Source organism: Diospyros lotus, chromosome 4 (assembly GCF_014633365.1).
Source record: "Diospyros lotus cultivar Yz01 chromosome 4, ASM1463336v1, whole genome shotgun sequence".
Taxonomy (NCBI): Eukaryota; Viridiplantae; Streptophyta; class Magnoliopsida; order Ericales; family Ebenaceae; genus Diospyros; species Diospyros lotus.
In genome coordinates, this window is record NC_068341.1 from 4,943,671 (window position 1) to 4,962,448 (window position 18,778).

At 38.5% G+C, this 18,778-nt stretch overlaps 3 protein-coding genes across 10 annotated transcripts in view; 2 read left to right on the plus strand and 1 right to left on the minus strand.

The window, feature by feature from the left end:
- Window positions 1–5,277: 5,277 nt before the first annotated feature.
- LOC127800570 (S-adenosylmethionine decarboxylase proenzyme 4) lies at window positions 5,278–7,301 on the plus strand. Its single transcript, XM_052335267.1, has one exon. It carries the CDS (start codon window positions 5,637–5,639, stop codon window positions 6,657–6,659), a length of 1,023 nt encoding a protein of 340 aa, XP_052191227.1. The 5' UTR covers window positions 5,278–5,636; the 3' UTR covers window positions 6,660–7,301.
- Window positions 7,302–8,993: 1,692 nt separating this feature from the next.
- LOC127800568 (probable protein phosphatase 2C 35) lies at window positions 8,994–14,510 on the plus strand. 6 transcript variants are annotated; one of them, XM_052335262.1, is made up of 5 exons: window positions 9,011–10,757; window positions 12,869–13,000; window positions 13,517–13,739; window positions 13,829–13,891; window positions 14,167–14,510. In XM_052335262.1, exons 1-4 carry the CDS (start codon window positions 9,837–9,839, stop codon window positions 13,885–13,887), a joined length of 1,335 nt encoding a protein of 444 aa, XP_052191222.1. In that variant the 5' UTR covers window positions 9,011–9,836; the 3' UTR covers window positions 13,888–13,891; window positions 14,167–14,510. The 6 variants fall into 6 exon arrangements, 5 of the variants coding, with proteins under 5 accessions (XP_052191224.1, XP_052191222.1, XP_052191226.1 ...); XR_008022831.1 differs by having other exon boundaries at window positions 9,018–10,757; window positions 13,517–13,735; XM_052335264.1 differs by lacking the exon at window positions 12,869–13,000 and having other exon boundaries at window positions 8,994–10,757.
- A 480-nt stretch (window positions 14,511–14,990) lies between these two features.
- LOC127800567 (SAC3 family protein B) overlaps window positions 14,991–18,778 on the minus strand; it is a 33,517-nt gene continuing 29,729 nt past the window's right edge. For all 3 annotated transcript variants that reach the window (XM_052335261.1, XM_052335259.1, XM_052335260.1), the window contains 3 exons: window positions 17,911–18,683; window positions 17,712–17,826; window positions 14,991–16,902 (listed from right to left, as the gene is read on the minus strand). In XM_052335261.1, the coding sequence (XP_052191221.1) occupies window positions 15,118–16,902; window positions 17,712–17,826; window positions 17,911–18,683 (2,673 nt within the window). In that variant the 3' untranslated portion in view covers window positions 14,991–15,117. The remainder of the gene's footprint in view (window positions 16,903–17,711; window positions 17,827–17,910; window positions 18,684–18,778) is intronic.

Here is an 18,778-nt window from a genome sequence, read left to right on the forward strand (position 1 = left end):
AGCATGAAGGGTGAATATTTCATGAGAGTGTTTGGAGGAGTAGAAAGAAAATGTTGGGAGTGTGTGGTCAAAGAGAGAATGGGAATCATTCCCACCTCACTAAGCTCATTTAATTAAGGGCAAAAACAATCATCTTTCTGCTGCAATTAGAATCTGATTTGTTGCATTAGGCACTAATTGAAACTGCATGTGCATGACTTCCAAGATGCCAGCAAATGCCATTACCCCCTTTTTGGTCCCCTTCCAAAAAGCCTAACCCACCCCCTCTTTCCCATTCTTCACTTTCAAATAAGTTTTATGGTTCTTAAATGGAAACAAATCCCACTCGTTAGTACTCGAATATTTAGACAACTAATATTCATTGAGATGACTTATAATTGTAAAAATACTACTTATTACGTTATTTTAATTCCGTTTAAAAGAGAAAATCTCAGTGCACACCCTTCGTTACGAGGGAATTGGAAGTTTGGAATGAATAAACATTAAGGGAACCTTTAGGGGGGGAAGGGGAGGCCAGAGAGTTTGGAGCAGAGGGAACATGATGGCCTCCATGTTTACATATCCATGCCTGAAGCTTGGGACATTATCAAGGCTTCAAAAAGGGCAATTCAGTGCTCTCTCAATCCATGAAATCTCTTGAAACTCTCCCCCAACACTTCTCTCTCTCTCTCTCTCTTTCGGCCCCACATTGGAGCAAGAAGGCATTTTTACCATTGTTTTCACTGACCCTTTTGGAGTTTGGCCCAATCCAATCAGTTTACCACCCAAACACAAGGAGTGACACCATGTTTATGTCAGCACAGCACCACTGTGTCCCAAACCCAGGATATTGACTCGCTGACTCGGTTGAGTCAAGTCTAACTCATAACATCATATGTTTTTAATTTATATATATATTTTTTGGGTTTCATATTAGAACACCCATCAAAAGATAAGAATTTACCCATCGTTTAAAAGCTTAATATTTTTAACTGGGTTTACTTCCATTTAGTCTTTATTCTTTTTGTCATCGACTTTAACAAATTTTATCTTCAAAAAGTTGGGCTTAAAAGAAATAATGTATTACACAAACAAAGCTACAGAATTATGATCCCTCACCCAGCTGCCAGCCCCAGCAGCTTGAAAAAGAAAATGGGTTGGCTGATGGCATGCTGAAACTGAATTCTAAGAGCAAATGAGTAGGTTAAAGACTTGTTCATCTAAAGATGGGTAACCCCAAAAGCAAGTGAATAAGACAGAACAAAAGAGCCAAGAGAATATAGCAGCAGCCTCAGCCTCAGCCCATTTGAGTCAGAGCCACAGTAAGTACTCCCACACACAAAAAGAGAAAATGATTCTTTCACGCACACACACACAGAGACACAGACACAGACAGAGAGAGAGAGAAGCACGAGGGAATGATTTGGGCTCCAACCCTTTCATCCCCATCGAGAGATTTTCTCTGCCAGTGCAGGGCTCGAGACATATATTTATATTATCTTTGTATATGTACATTGGTGTAGAGAAAGAAAGAAGAAGAAGAAGAAGAAGAAGGTGTCTTGTTTCTCTCTTTCATCAACCAAGAATCGGCTGCTTCCCCTATGGGCAATCATTGACATGGGTCCCCCTATCATTTATAAAAAAATTACAAGTCTCAGTATGGGTTTTTATTTCTTAAGAAAATTATGTATGTATGTATGCGCATGCTTTTATTGATAAGTCAACATGAAGAAATGTTCCCTTTGTCAAATTTAAAAAGAGCTTATATTGTGTAATCTTGCATGAGTCGTCTTGATTTTGTACCTATGAGGGTCAAGTTAGGTTGGGTTAGAATAAATTTTGTAGTCACAACAAAATAATTAACCATAATTTGAAAAAGACACAAAACAATGCGCATGAAGATGAGCCATGAGCCAAGATGATAAGGCCAAAAATAAAAATCCCCCAAAGATGAATCGAACTTTTGGCACTACCCAAAGTAGGGGTAGAAGTCACCAACAAGGCAACAACTTTTTCCTTTTTCACCTCAAGTTAGTCCCCTAGCTTAGCTATCTTGGCTTCGCATGACCTCTCCTTTTTAATCCACAAAATGGGCACCTTTTTACTTTGGAAAACAAAGTCACTAGGAGCTTGGACACCCATCTATCCAACCCTCCAAAATCTTGGTGGCAGCTCCATCTCAGAGTGGTGGGGCTCCACCCCCATTCCCCCCCACCACCCACTTCAATGTGCGCATGGTACAGTAGCACTTGAGATACAAATCCCCCCCCCCCCCCCTCCTTCTTCTTCTCTTCCTCCTATCAACACCATCACTAACTCTTTAGAGTCTGTATTAGGTAAATATATAAAAAAAAATTATATAAATCTGTTCGAAAGAATCTAAACCCAAATTATAAAATTAGATTGATATAATTAACTTCTTGCTGTTAACCTAATTTTGAAGTTGGTTAGGGTTGTAAGAGTTAATATTAAAGGATAAATGTTTTTGTTGATTGAGCATGTGTGCAAATATGCGCGTGCAAGTGAAGGCCAATTGTATGGCGGCTAAAGTCGACTTGGTAAGCCAGCCCCAATCAATCCAAATGTCACCCAATAGGGCACCCAGTGGGCCCAACATGTCCGCACATCAATTGGGCTTTTCAGATTAACTATATGGGACCAGATGTGCTAGGGCGCATACATGGTTGATGATGTGTAGTCCCTTGGGGTAAGGAGGGGGGCCCACGCCACGTCAGCAGAATGGACACGTGGACCTATCCGTGGGGCCCATCCTAGGGCATGGGAATGGGGCTCTATGATTTGGGTCTGCTGAGGTTTAAAAGGTTAGAACGTGGACCCCATGTTGATGGATTAAGGTTAGAGGGTTCCAAGAATTGCTTCCCATTTGTCCCCTCCTTTTCTACTTACCCACAAATTCAAAAGAATTTAGTCTCATGAAAAGGGAGATTTTGGTCGCCACCTTTTCATGTAAAAAGGTGTGGATTTTGTTTAGGGTTTGGTTCCAGATTCTCCAAGATAGATTTGCCCCCATTACGCAATAGAAAAATGTTACATTGAAATAACGGTCTTTAATTCAATTTTCACAAAATAAAATCATTTTTTTTCAATTTTTTTAATAAAGAGATAAGAGTGAAGAGTATTTGTAGTGTGTGTGTGTGTATATTGAGATTGGTGGGTAGGCGTGCAAGCACAAGATGAGAGGGATGTGGTCATAATGGTGGGGGGGGGGGGGGGGGGGGGGGGGGGGGTGTTGGCAGCAACCCACCCCAATAGCCATAAGATTATTCATGAAGCATACATTCTCAATTAATCATTTCTTCTCTCTATTTTATTTTATTTTTTTAATTTCTTTCTGATCCCTAAACTCACAATTTCACATCATTGCCATTCTTCATCCCCTATCTCCTTCGACTTAAATTCTTTTGTCTTTTTTTTTAGTAAAAAAAAACGATCAAACTAATTATCGTAATTTTATATAAATACCATAGACATTATCTTGACACATACTCTCTTTTGTCCCCTTGCAAGCACTATCATTAGCATGCATTGTAGGTATGTATCCAATGATAAGGGTAGGGCTAATGAGATGAACTAACCAAAGCAAAACTTTTAAATGTCTAGTCTTCAAAGCCAAGGGGAATTGCTCTGTAGGAATAAGTACCATGCAGTAACATTACTGCCTCCTAAAGCTAAGTAATAATCTTTCATCTATATATATCTTACTCTTTAGCAATCAAAACCTATACAAGTGTCTCCCATACTTTCCCAAATTAAACAACTCCATCGAGTTATCAACTGTCAAAATATTCTATTTATAACATGAAAGTCAAATTGTAGGTAAAAATAACCTTTCCCACATCTTGTAGGGTTCAAGATGAGTAACCCGAATACATATATATATATATATATAATTTAAAAGTGTATTGAAACATATATTTTTATATGTGTGTGTGTGTGTGTGATGTGTATGTAGTAGAGACAAGGCATTGCATGGAGAATAAAAATGATGTGGAAGGGTTTGATATCACGTACTGACCCCTCCTAATAAATGGATATTCTCATAATTTAGCTGCCATGCACGCCTATGATTCCCCTTGTTTTTTTATGTTTTTGCAGATCAAAAACAAGCCAACAATTGATGATTTTATGGGCACGTCTTAGCTTTTTTGCTACATACCCACCTGTCCACACCTCAAGATGACCATTCTGCCCCCCTTCACCCACTCACTTTTACTCTCCAAAACACCCATAATTTGAAAACAGAGTCCCCCCCTCCCCTGTTTCAAGGTAGAACCCTAGGGAGAAGGCCAAATAAGTAAATTCAATTCAGACTTCCGATCATTTGGACTTTGTACAGAGTCCCGTGATGGTAAAGGCCTGAAATACAACAACAACAACAACAAAAAAACAAAACAGAAAAAGAAGAAGAAGATAACAAACACCCCAAGAGAGAGAGAGAGAGAGAGATGAAATTTAGCCGACAAGAAATACATTGCATAAAATGAGCTTGAGTTGCTTGTACTCTGTTGTGTGTTTTTGTTTTCTCAACAGTTGATGATGGCACCTATGAATGGAGAATGAGGTTGCCTCCTTGAAGGAGTTCTAATAATGGTTTGTCAAGCACAGAAGCATCTTCTTCTATGATTATGTCCCTTTCCCTAATCCATATTGCAGGAGCTCACTTGTTTGCAGAAATCTTCCATTTCTAACTGGGGATATTGCCATTAGTGTTAACAAAGGAGCCTTAAATGCTTAATTAATTAATGCTTCTCTCATGATAATTAAACTACTACATGTTTAGACAGCCTAGCTAGTTTCACAAAAGCAACCAATCTCCTTGCTTGAACTCTTTTTTCTTTTTTCTTTTTATGCATGCCATAATGCAGCCCTAATCACCTCATGCCACGTCTCCCCTCATATATATCATTCGAGAATTCAAGTAATCAAACACTTAAAAAATCTAACAGCATTACCCAAAATCACCCTCTTTCTTATTAAAAAACTAGGTTAATTCCTTTTAATCAAAATTTATTCAAACATACATATATTATAAACACATATATAATAGTACTGCAACTCTGCAAGAAGTAGTGATGCATGGATTGGAAATAGCAATTTATTTGTAAGTAAGTAGTATTGTATTGTCGTGCATGTATAATCAACAAGAAAAACAGAAAAGCTTTCATTATATATCTATAAACACGAATCAACATAAGCAACAGGAAAATTTAAAAACTTTGAATGCGACAAGGGAAGAAGAGTACGCGTGGGCATAAATTACGTTTCATGTTCCTGTCTGGTATTAGAAATTACAAATTAACATCTCTCTCTCTCTCTCTCTCTGTGGTCTCTGGTTGATGATGATGCAGAAGAGAAGAAGAATGAACCATCATCTTGTATTGATGATGTTTCCCAGCAATGATTGTTCTTGGTTGCCTCACCCGCATGCCCCAACTTTCTCTCCCTCTCTCTCCTCCTATTTATACCATCTCCCCCCTTCTCTTCTCTCTCCCACCTCTACTTCTTCTTTCTCTCTCTACCAATCATCTATATATACATACATATATATCTGCAAATCTCTCCATCAACCCATCGTTGTCTTCTCCTTCATCACTAATTAGTATTAATTTACTCTACTACAATTCATTATTCAATCAATGGCGGTTTCCGGGTTCGAGGGCTTCGAGAAGCGGCTGGAGCTGCATTTCTCCGGCGACGACCCCGCCGGGCTGGGCCTCCGGAGGCTGAGCTTCGAGTCCCTGGAAGAAGTTCTTCAAGCCGTGCAGTGCACGGTGGTCGCCGCCGTCGGCAACCACTACTTCGACTCTTATGTTCTCTCCGAATCGAGCTTGTTTGTGTACCCCTCCAAGATCATCATCAAGACTTGTGGGACCACCCAGCTGTTGAAGTCCGTCGCTCCGCTGATTGACCACGCCAATAATCTCGGGTTGACTCTGTCCGGGTGCAGATACACTCGGGGCAGCTTCATCTTCCCCATGGCCCAGCCCTACCCGCACACCAGTTTCAGAGATGAAGTTGTCTTCTTGGAGGAGAGCTTGCCGGCGAGTCTCTGCTTCAGAAAAGCCACCGTGATGAATTCTCAAAAGTTGTCTTCTCATTCATGGCACGTTTTCACTGCCAGTGATGAGCCTCGGATGGATCCAAACATGGCTGAAGAGTTATACACAATCGAAGTTTGCATGACGGAGCTGGACTGTGTCCTCGCCAGGAAGTTCTTCCGGCGGCCCAACGACGGGAAGTCAGGCGACGCGGCCGGGAAAGAGATGACGGAGATAACCGGGATCGGAGACATTAACCCGAATGCTATTATCTGTGACTTCGCGTTTGATCCATGTGGGTACTCCATGAATGGCATTGACGGCGATCAGTACTCCACGATTCACGTCACGCCGGAGGACGGGTACAGCTACGCCAGCTTCGAGTGCGTCGGCTCGGTCTACGACGGCGGCCTCCTCGCCGAGATGTTGAAGAAGGTAGCGCAGGTTTTCCGCCCGGCGAAGATGTCGGTGTCGACGACTACATGTGCTGGGCCCGAGGTTTGGTCACGAGTGAAGGGCGCGCTGGAGCCACTTGGACTCAAATGCCGGGGTTGTGCCGTCGACGAGTTCCCGGCCACCGGAACTGTCGTGTTTCAGGCGTTCACCACCCGTCGGAAATAGACAGATGTTACCCGCATACGGCGGTTACGGCAACGGCGGCGGTGGCTAAGACAATGGTAGATACACGAAAAAAACGCTGATTTAAAAAAAAAACAGAGAGAGAGCATAGGAACCCTTTTCTTTTTTTTTTGTCTTCTTTTTTTAGGTCAATTAGTTTTTTTTTTTTTTTTTAAAAAAGATTAGTGATTGTGCATGGATGGATGATGATGATGCTGGATGGACGGACGGGCGGATGGATGGATGGATGGTGAATAGGGTGATATGGTACATGATAGTGATGATGAGGAGGAGGAGGAGCATGCATGAATGAATGGGGAGGTTTTGAGAGTTGGGTTGTTTGATCAAATGATAATGCACCCCACTTAGGATTGTCACGCCTAGAGGGATTTTGGGATGATATATATATCTATATATAATATATATATATATAATTGTGTGTAGTAGCTAGTGAGTGGGAAGGAAAATGTCTTATTCATGTTGAGAGGCTAATATCAAACTTTCTTTCTCTTTCTTTCTCCCAATTCTTCTTCATTTTCTTTTCTCTTTTCTCTCCATCAATTAAATTACTCCCTTGTAATTCCTCTCTCTCTCTCTCTCTCTGTATTTTTCTTTCTAGTTCCCAAGGATGAGTAAAAGCACAAATTTGTTCATTCAATTCACTTCACTTCTCTCTCTCTCTCTCTCTCTCTCTCTCTCTCAATTAGATTTAGTCTATGAGTTATTGTTGTGTGTACATTTGCAAACAGTTATCGACCGACCCAAAAAAAAATATGCTTTGGATTGTGTTTGATGGTAAAAGATTGCCAAAGATTAGGTTTTTCCTCACATTTTGTACCTTTGCCCCATCTTTTGTTTTCGGCCCAAACTCAATCGGATATGGGCCCCAAATGCTATATTATGTCGCTCCACCCTTTTGTCACATACAGTATATGAATCTTCCTCTAGCATAAGGTTGAATATCGAACTTCAATTCAAATTAATTTTGTTTAAGGTTTAATATTTTATTTAATTCTCACAACTATTCTATTATTCATTATTCTGTGGTGGCAATTAGTATCGGAATGACTTGTTTTTTGATAAATTCAAGGAATCTTGAATTACTCTGACAAGACGACAAGATTACATTAATTTTTAGTCTTGCAACTTGGTTCGTGCATACCGAGGTACACTGGGCTGTTCAACTTTGACAATATTAGGGAAGGGGGGCATTGGGCCTAGATTTTGAGCAAACTGGGCTGGCCCAAATCAGGGAAGAAGATTTAGGCTTATACAAGAAGGCTGTGTTGGGCCATCTTTGTGGACCGTAGTTGAGCAAGACGCAGATAATATAAGCATAAAAATAATATGCAAAGGAAAAACAACAGTACAAATCATAAAATATATTGTTATTTATATAGATATAAATTGGGAGAGCAGGAAAAAGAAGGAGCCAAAGCATGGAATGGAAAATCATGGTGGGGCCCTTGGATCATGTGACATAACTTTGGTCCCCCATCTGCTTGGCATTTGTTATCACCAATTTTCCAAGGTCCATTTGGAATTTTATTGGGACAAATCATAGAGTTCACACACATATACGTGATCCATGTTATATATAAATAAAAAAATATATATATTCTACATTATTCTCATGACATCTTTTCAAATATGAGTCTCAATAATGACATTTTTTTTTAAAATAATGACAAGATTACGTACGTATATGTGATTATCTTTCGAATTTTATAAAATGAGAAGTTTTGTATACTCTAAATATTATTTTATTCTTATTTCACAAAAATGATCATTTTTTATTCTGTATTGTTCTTTTTTTTTGTTAGGGAAATGTATGAGGCATGAATGAGAGAGACTTGACAGAGTGCTGTGAGGTCTGTCTCTGAATATTCTGAAAGTAGAGAAACCCCAACAGGCTTGGGTTATTGGACGCGTCATAAATGCATAGGTTTAGCTGCTAAAATTAATTCATATGCAAACAAATGTTCAAAATATGACTCAGAGAACGAATTGTGACTCTAAAGGAGCCAATCAAAGGTGTGAAAAGACACCATAAACACAGGTGCATAATGCCCAAATAAGGGGGGGGGGGGGGGGGGGGGGGGGAACAGAAATTGGGCTTTAGGTCAATGATGCTTAAACTATGATAGAGCAATCATATTAACATGAAGTGGAGAGAAAGAAATATCATTTTATTCATGTATTTATTTTTATTTTTATTGTGATTATGTTTTTTTATATGGAATTCAATGACTGTCTGAGCAAGCATTACCTATGACTATGAGAGGTGATCCAATGCCACAGATGCATCTCCACAAAATTTTCTGATAAATTCATGTGAAGGAAAAAAAAAAGAAGCAAAATTCTTTTAGAAAAGTGGTGTTGTCTTGATAAAATCAGAAGGCCATTGTGTCTCATAGCACTTGTCCTTCACCTTTGTCCCTGCCCTGGAAGTCACTCCCCTGCATGTGTTTTCTTGAGACATGGGCTTTTTGCAGACGGTCCCTCCCCTGACTTGCACAATCTTACATGATATATTCATATAAAACAACCCAGTCTTGCCTTTCTTCTCAACAAGTCAGGCACTTATTTTTTGGATTCTTGTTTGTTGCATTCTTTCTCTAGGGTTTTCAACTCCTCTTTATGATTTTTTTTTTTTTTTTTTGCTCTGGATGAACTGTCCTCAAGCCTCTGATCTTCTGCTCTGGCCAAAGTACAATCCTTTCATAGACCCCACCCAAAAGCTTTGTTTTTGATCAAAAGCAAAAGCAGAAAGTCTCGACCTTTTGCTTCCCTAAGATTAGTTTTTAGGGTTTTCTTGATGGCTTTCTTCTTTGCGCCAAATCAGAATCCTTCTTTTTGATCATTTCTTGTTCGAGGGTTATCCCAATCTTGAGGTACTTCTTTACAAGATCCTTTCCTTGGAAGACCCAGATGGCAATCATTACTTACAAAGCATAATTTTGTTTGAAGGCAGCGTTGTTGAGGTCTTCTGCTTCTAGTATTCGTTGATCCTATGAAAAAATTCTCGTGTGAAATCCGACATGCAGAATCTGCGGAGAACCTATTTGATCATTTTCCGCAGAGAATTTCATTTCTGTGAAGGTTCGGTTCGCAAACTCTGTTTCTCGTAGGAGGAAGTATTCAATTTCATTGAGTAGGCGGCTCGTATTGTGTTCAAATATGGGCTGTATTCATGCCAAGTGTTGCGGCAAATACCCAAAATCTTCAGACGATGACAACAGAGACCATCAAGATTTAGGTCCATATACTAGCCATGGAACACACATTCTTGCAAATAGGACATTAGATTTTGTTCTTGTCCCTGCCCACAACTTCAGGTTGGAGTATTCAGTCCTCTCCCAAAGAGGGTACTACCCAGAGTCCCCTGATAAAGAAAATCAAGATAGTTTCTGCATCAAAACGCAGATTCAAGGTAACCCAAATGTTCATTTTTTTGGTGTGTTTGATGGGCACGGCCAGTTTGGTACGCAGTGTTCGGATTTCGTTAAGAGTAGGTTAGTTGAAATTCTATCTGATGATCATACATTGTTAGATGATCCTGTTAAGGCTTATAATTCTGCGTTTTTAGCAACGAATGAGGAACTGCACAACAGTAGAGATGTAGATGATTCAATGAGTGGTACCACGGCTATTACTGTCCTTGCTATTGGGGATGCACTTTATGTGGCTAATGTGGGTGATTCAAGAGCTGTGATTGCCTTTAAGGATGGGGATCAACTTCGCGCTGAGGATTTATCTCATGATCAGACACCTTTCCGGAAGGATGAATATGAGAGGGTGAAGCTTTGTGGGGCTAGGGTTTTGAGTGTTGATCAAGTAGAAGGGCTTAAGGATCCAGGGATTCAAACATGGGGTGATGAAGAGACAGAAGGCAGTGATCCACCAAGGTTGTGGGTTCAAGATGGGATGTACCCTGGGACTGCATTTACACGAAGTGTAGGGGATAGTACTGCAGAAAAGATCGGTGTGATTGCTGAACCAGAGGTTTCAATGTTTCAGCTTACACCCAATCATCCATTCTTTGTAGTTGCAAGCGATGGTGTCTTTGAGTTCCTCCCAAGCCAAACTGTTGTGGAAATGGTATTGTTTAAACTCAATAGTATTCAAAACTGGACTAGGGCCAGCTCCATCTATTTGTTCTTTTGTTGTAATTAGTTAAGTTGCGTGCCATTAACCTCTCTTAATCATGTGACCTGTTGCTGTTAACATCAGTTTTATTACTTCATTATTTTGCTGTTGAAATCTGACAGGTTTGTTAATGTATGCCCTATAATAGAAAGGTTTAAAGATGAACATAATGATTTGAATATGAAAAGTATCTTATGATATAATCCTTAGAGAAGTCTTGTAGAAGGATTTAAAGAAAATTAAAAACGAGCTTTGGATTGCTTATATACAAGTTATTAAGAATATGTATAATTAAGTAGAAACATTTGTTAAGACTTGTAGAGGAGAAATTGAAAATCTTTCAATTACATTTAGATTGCATTAAAGATCTTCTCTAAGCATTTACATCATTATTTTTGTGATGAATGAACTCATAAGGTATATCCAAGAAATGTATGTTATTTGCAAACGATATTGTCTTTGTGGATGACAAAAGAAAACATAAATATTAAGATTCAGTTATGAGGGAATACCTTAGAGTTCAAAGGTTTCAAGTTTAGCAAGTTGAAAAATTGAATATATATATATATATATGTGTGTGTGTGTGTGTGTGTGTATAATATAAATTTAGTGAAAATAGATGTGTCCTGATGTCATGGTTAAACTTGAAGATCAAGTCATTTTAGAAAAGATCAATGTTGATATCTTAGATCAATTGTTCATAAAGAAAAAATGGATTGTGGAGGATGTTACTTCTAGAATCAAGATAAAATGGTTAAAATAGAAAAAAGCATTGAGCATTTTATACAATTGTAAAATCCATTTAAAAGTTAAAAGTGATGTTTTATCCGACAACTATAAGATTATCTTTGTTTGTATGGTTCAAAATGTTGGGCAATTAAGTAAAAATGTGTAAAATATAAATGTAACTGAAATGTTAATGTTACAAGGGATATGTCGTCATATAAAAAAGATAGAACTATAGATGAGATTGTATGTAATAAGGTTGGGTGGTGCCTATGAAGATAAAAATGTGCAATAAGATTAAGATGTTTTGAACATGTGAAGAAGATTAATAGACACATCCGTATGGCAAGTGGAAGACCAAAGAAAACTTAGTAGGAAATCTTTAAAGGCAATAAGGGCTATGGAACATAATGGCCTTACATAGGAGATATGACTATGGACAGAAATATGGTTAAAAAGTTAGAATTCATGAGTTAACCCATCTAGTGATATTAAGACTTTGGATTGTTATTGTTGTTTGTTCACATGGTAAACCCATGGCCACATCTTGTTTTCAGTACTTTGCCTTTGGGCAATGGATTTTTTTTTTTTTATTTTCTTCTCATTGTTATTCCTTAACAGTGTTACTGGTGATATGGATTGAAAAGTTCTTTACCTAGCGAAAGAGGGAAAAAAAAAATCTATGTCAATACTTAAAGAAGTGTTGATTTTGAGAATTGAAAATGGATATGGCAAGGCCAAAACTGATGAAACCTAAAGAAAAAGGACTCAAAAGCCTTAAAAACCAATTGCTCATTTAATGTTTTACCATGTTATGGTTAATCAATAAGGGAGTCTCAGTCTCCCAGCATGTAAGAATTAGTTGAATACAAACAGGGAAGGTTAGATTGAAAACTTGCATCCCAGTATTTGTCTGGACTCTGGTTTTGTAATGTTTTTGCATGCAAATTTGTTGAGTCATTGGAGGAAGCTGTACTTAACCCATCAGACAATGACACATAATGAAAGTGCATTTAATTCACCTCCATTATATGTCATTGTCTAATTGGTTAAGGTGGATTGAATTAGGTGCATTTAATTCTTCTTATCTTGTGCCCTTAGGACACAAGATTAAAAAAAAAAAATTGTTTCTTTTGTAAGGCAAAACTTATTACACTTCTTGCATCACGCTGAAGTATATCCTTTTGACATATCCAATAATGCCCTAAATTTTGAACCTTTGTCTGCTACAAGTTACAGTTAAATTTCTAAATATATTGAATTAGGTGCATGTTCACTCCACTTTCCTGATTTCTGTTTTTCTTCTTGTTTTTCCTGTCTTTATTCACCTAATGTAGGTTGCAAGATATGCAGATCCTCGAGATGCATGTTCTGCTATTGCTGCAGAATCATACAGACTATGGTTGGAGCACGAAAGTCGGACAGATGATATAACAATCATCATTGTACACATTAACAAATTATCTAATGTATGAAGCATGTAATTCTTCCTTTGCTTGTTAATCTTTTTTGTCGTATTTTTTCACTGCTCTCGCTCAACAGTGTCTATAATTGGCAACTGCAAGATATGTGGTCACTACTTACTATAATCAGGACAGAACTAAATTTTGGAAGAGTCCCACTTGTGAGATTTATCCTGATTGGTTGATCGTTAAGTATGTTTCTTGTGTTCTTAACCAAAAACAGGTGTTTATTTCTCTATAATATGCACAGTGAGAAGAAAAAAATGGACCATGTAATGGGGTTTGGCTTCAGCTTTTTGAATATCTAAACCCCTTTTAATAGATAAACAAGACAATAATTTATAGAACTTCTAGTGTGTTCCTGCCACATGTTCCTTTCGCCAATAATTATTGGGAAAAAGAATAATGTATTATTTACCTGTGCATTTGCAGAATTGAAAATTACCTATTAGAGACACTAGGTTCATCAGCTCATTCCATTGGTTGTCTGGGAATGACTAATACATCTTCCTGTTGTAATAGTCAGGTACCAATGACATCAAATTGATAAGTGGAACTAACATCCAGCCAACTGCACTGGCAATGGGGAAGGGAAGTCCCGATACATTTGTTATCACTCCAGGGTCAGGATCTTATTGTTCTGTAAGAAGTGATTTCTCTGGTTGGCAACATAGTCAACATGTTTCAACAGATCGAAGCCCAGCACTGGTTGTCCCAACTCCTTTACTTCCTGAACCTTCGGTTTGTGAGCTTCTCATGGTCTGTTTTTACATACTTCATCACTTGTATTATATTGTAACTGAGCTCCTTTCTTCTTCTTTCCTTTGTTTGCAGTGATTGAACCAACGAAAGGCATGGAAAATTTCTTCCATCAACCTGTTTCATTGCCTTGAAATGGTACTTACCTCCCCTAATTTTATGTTTATTTTGAAAGAGAGTTTTGTAGTAAGGTTGCATATAAAATGACCCTTTCCGAACTCTTGCAAAGTGGGCAGGGGGAGCCTTGTGCACCGGGGATGCCCCATTTTTTCTGTAAGGAAATCAGTGGGCAAGTGTATCCAAGGAGAACTGCACCTTAATTATCTCATATTGATCGATTGCACCCCCAAATAAAGTAATTGTCTCTATGGTTGCTCATTAATTTTCTGGCAAAATAAATGTATTTATGGCAGGTAACTAGTGATCAAGAACTGGTGTTAAGCTTTTGAGGCTGATGCTATTTGGTCTGCTCGTACAATATCTTTACATACCATTTTGCGGTACTCTCACCTGCTGGTAACACTGACTGATATTTGCACAAAATGGCTGTGTCACTCTGTTGCAGCCATGTAGAAGAAGTTAGCAATTCTTGGGGAGATCTTAGTAGTAAATTTAGTGTCAAATTATTGTGGTGGTGATGTAAATGAGAGGACGGGTAGATCAAACTGATTTTAGCATTAGAATTTTAGCTGTAATGACTGCCATCTATATGCTTTTAAATGCTGGCAACTCAACTCAATGCATCTACTTCAGCTTAGCTTACTGGTTACTCTGCCCAACTTCCATGGATGTTTCAGTTGTTATTCTTCTTCTTATTGATTTTTGTGACTTCTTATTAATATTTTTTTTTTGACAGGACTTTTAGTTTTTACTCATCTGTTTGGAAATGAAAACAAAGGTTAAAGTAATGTTTTGGCTTTTCATATTGCTTACTTGGTTTCATTTTTTTCCCTCTTCCAAAGGAGTCGAGATGTAAAAAATGAAAAGTCAAAAGCAAACTAAAAACAAATCGAAGGTTCGAGTAACATGATAAATTTTTATTTTTCTAATTTAAGCAAACATTTTAACACAAAATAAAAGTAAAAATTAGAACAAAGAAACTGTAACCTCTGTCAAACTCAGAACACCTTGTAAGCTTTTTTCTTTCAGGGGTTCGGAATATCTAATAATGAGCTAAATTAAACTCGCTAGTGTCCAGCTATGATGGAACCTCGTCATATTTGATATTTCCAAGTACAGAGACCAAAGTAGAATTTCCTCTTCCTTTGAATCAATATTTCCAACAAACTACAGAGCTCATTATAAATGTACAAAGCCTCACTTTAACATAATTCTACAAAACATCACAGGTATAGTTGTACATATCAGAAATAAATTGATAGCTTCCTGTCTATCAGGTCCTGCAAAATATTACACTGCTCCAACAACTTGCTTAATTTGTCTGCTTCCTTTGTGGCCACCACCAACTCAATACTCCTGTCATTTGATCTATGTTCTATAATATTCCCATCATTCATCTCATCCAAGTTAGCATCTTTACCCAAGTTTAGTCTATTTGCAGTCATTTTCCTTGCATCAGTAGCTTCAATGGCTTTAGTACCACTAGAAACCATTACCGACGGGGGATGAAAAGTTGCATCTACTGTATTATCGTTGCTCCATGCAATCAAGCCACAGCCAACTTCTACCATTTCGTCCAGAGAAGGATGATCTAAATAATAAGGTGAAGATCCGCTGTTTTGAATCCCCAATTTATCCCAACCTGAGGTTGAAGTATAGGCATCAGGCTGGTCCAGTACATACGCTGTGGAGGATGGACCGGCAGATAAACTCATAATGCGCCAATTGAAAATTCGTTGGAAAATCATCATCCAGTTTGGAATAATATAGTAGGTTGAGTTGTGTAGCTCAAGCCGCGCATTCTTTTGTAGCATTACATGTGCCTCATTTGTTGCTAGGGACAATCCCATCATCTTGCTCGACTGGGTCAGATATCTGATCAAGCAGTTCTCAAGTTGTACCTTCTGGTTCTCGATATCTCTGCCCAAATTTGAACCTTTGTGGAGCCAAGATAAGTCATCACGAAAAGCAGGAAGTTCAGTCTCTCTTAATGCAGAAATAAGCTGTTCAATTCTTGCCGATGAGCTCCATCCTATGTCTGGCAAATATGACTTTACCATTTCATACTCATCACTGGTCTTCTCCAACAAGGTGAGCTCGGGACAAGGCCAAGAGGAAGGGTTCACACCAGCTGCAGCAGCAACCTTCCCCATGGCTTGATGCATTGCTTCATTAAAGGCTGCTATACAGTGGTCTGGACCAACTTCATAAGCACTCATCTTATTAAGCACCTCCAGAGAAGTATTCAAGTGGGTCAACACCAGTTCGTCTGTTTTAACATAACTAATAGCAGGTTGTAAAGGCGACTGACTGGCAAGCCACTGGAGTCCCCCTCTCAATTGCTCGTCACTGAAAAATCCATCATGCTTTTCTAGTTGCTGTCTTTTCGCAAGGAAAACAACTGAAAAGTTGCATACCCGTGATTTGTCCATGTCATTAAGACCCAATTTTTCAGCCACAATGGAAGAAGAATCTGAATTTTCTTCATGTGAACCCATTATTACTAGAAGGGGAAGTCGGGAACCAGAAGGTACAGATGTAAGAAGCTTGTGGAGCCGGAACTTTTGAATCTCCAAAGAGATACTTTCAGATACAAGAAATAACACTGCACTGGCACCCAACAGTGTCTCATTCAAGCTGTCAAGTTTAGCATTCCTGACTATTGACAAACAGCAAGCAAGGTCAACATCAGATTGGCCATGAACCCATTTCTTCCATATGGACAGGCCAGCAGAAGAAATTATCAGGTCTTCATCAGCATCTTGTCTCACAGGCATGATCTTAGAAAGCAACCATGGTCCTGCAGTAAAATGGGTGCCTTGCCTCCATTCTTGCAGCTTGTTATCTTCATTGTCCATCTGAGAAAATAATACCATTTTCCAGCAAAAACATTTGACAGCAGGGTTTATTCCACGAAGTGTACCAGCTATCACATCTGAAACATTTAGCCTGGACCATGATCTTTCATGTCTTTCAAATCTCTCATTCATAATGAGGTCAATGTTGAAATCGGCAAAATTTTGCGGTTGCTATCCAGAAAACAAAAATAGAAGTTTCAGCAAAACATGACAGCTAAGAAAGATCAATTCCAAAATTCACATGCTTAATGCAGTTCAATGGCTTATAGAAGATATGATCATAGATAGAGATAATTGACAAGCTAAAAAATCCATGCAGCCAACTGCACCTATTCCCAAGGCTTGGTGCCTCATCATAATGGGCAGTGCAATTGTTTATCACTAATCATTATGTCACAGTATGATGTAAACAAAAATGAGTTTTGTTCACTCCAGTTGCATGTGGACATTTATATTTTCTAGTATGTATGAGCTTTGCATTGCACCAGTGAAAAATAAAAATTCCATGGAAATTTAAAATGTTCACTGAGGACCCTTTAAAAAATCATTATAGTTCACCATTTGTTTTTTTCATAATTATCCCTGATTCATTTTTTTCGGTGACATTTGCCAGCCCGCATTACAATTGATAGTTAACTTGTAATATTGGCATCCCTAAGACTAACATAGTGACATGCGATTGGCGAAGCAAGGACAAGTGAGTTGTAAAGCCAATGAGGAAAAATCTGAAACTTGCTTTCAAATTATATTTTCCAACAGAAATGCTCACCATCAGTAATTTGAGAGAAGGAGAAGAAGATACATAGTAATTCCATCAAGGGAGATAAGTAAAAACAGATATCCAAGTATTGCTTCCCCTCCTTTTGGGCTTTGGCCTATTCTACAGCCCTCACCAATGTCAGCTAAATTCAGTTCACCCATGGAATGGAATGGAATGGAATGATGCAGGTAAAAAGTATACCAAAAATTATAGTACTTACAGATATGTTTTGCCTAATTGGTGGGCCCAACGACAGTGAACTTAATGCAGCCATGGAAGCCAATTGCCTTTGTTCACGTAACTCTCTTTTCCTTGATGCATGACGCTTCCACATTCTGGACAAAAGAGAAATTGTAAGAGTAAGATAAGGGACAATAAAACACAACAGTTACAGAATTTTCAGTAGAAAGAGTTACAACCTAAGGATCAGTTTGACTTTTGCCTCAGCAACTTCCTCATCAAAATGACTAGGCTCAACTTTTTCAGCTTCAATATCTTGATGACTATCTGAATGCTCTTCATCATCCAAATCTTGGAGAAAAACGTTCTGGGTTGCTGAATTTTCCATAGCAGGATTAAATTCAGAACTAGGAATCTCCTGGTCAACTCTTCCTGATATAAGTTGACATGGAATTGCTACAATGTCAGAAGGTGTCTTCCTCTCTAGAGAGTTACGGAACTTGGTGTCATAATTTGATCTTCCTATGCTTCCAAGTCCAGTTTGCCGAGACCTGGGGGAGTTATGTGCCAATGAGAAATCCCATGATAAAGGACTCAAGAGTGGCATCTGATTACCCTCTTCATTCTGTTGACCAGTTACTAATGCTTTGACCATGGGCCTGTCTTGTTTACCATCTCTAGGTGATGGCACTGCTTCAAAATCATCCATTTCCTCATCAATAACCTGGGTTGGACTTCCTGCTTTAAGGAATTGAACAGGTTCTGATTCTTGCCCACAGGCCTTTACCAACTTAACTTCTTCTAGTTTTTCAGCAGGTAATGAGATTGAGAGATGAGGAGACAAGACATCCTCCACTATCCTTTTTGACTTTTTCATATAAACAAGTTTTGAACGCTTAACTGGATAGTCATTTTCACTATTGAGAAATGGCCCACCCTTCACCATGTATGGTTCTTCAAATTCTTTTATCGGAAAACCATGGTACTCCAACAAGCTTCCAATATCTTCATCCTGATTTCATATAATAAACCATATGTGAAAAAAGGAAGTCTAGAACTAGCTTAATAATTAGAAATAAGGGCAGGATTCGTCATCTTTTCATCTTA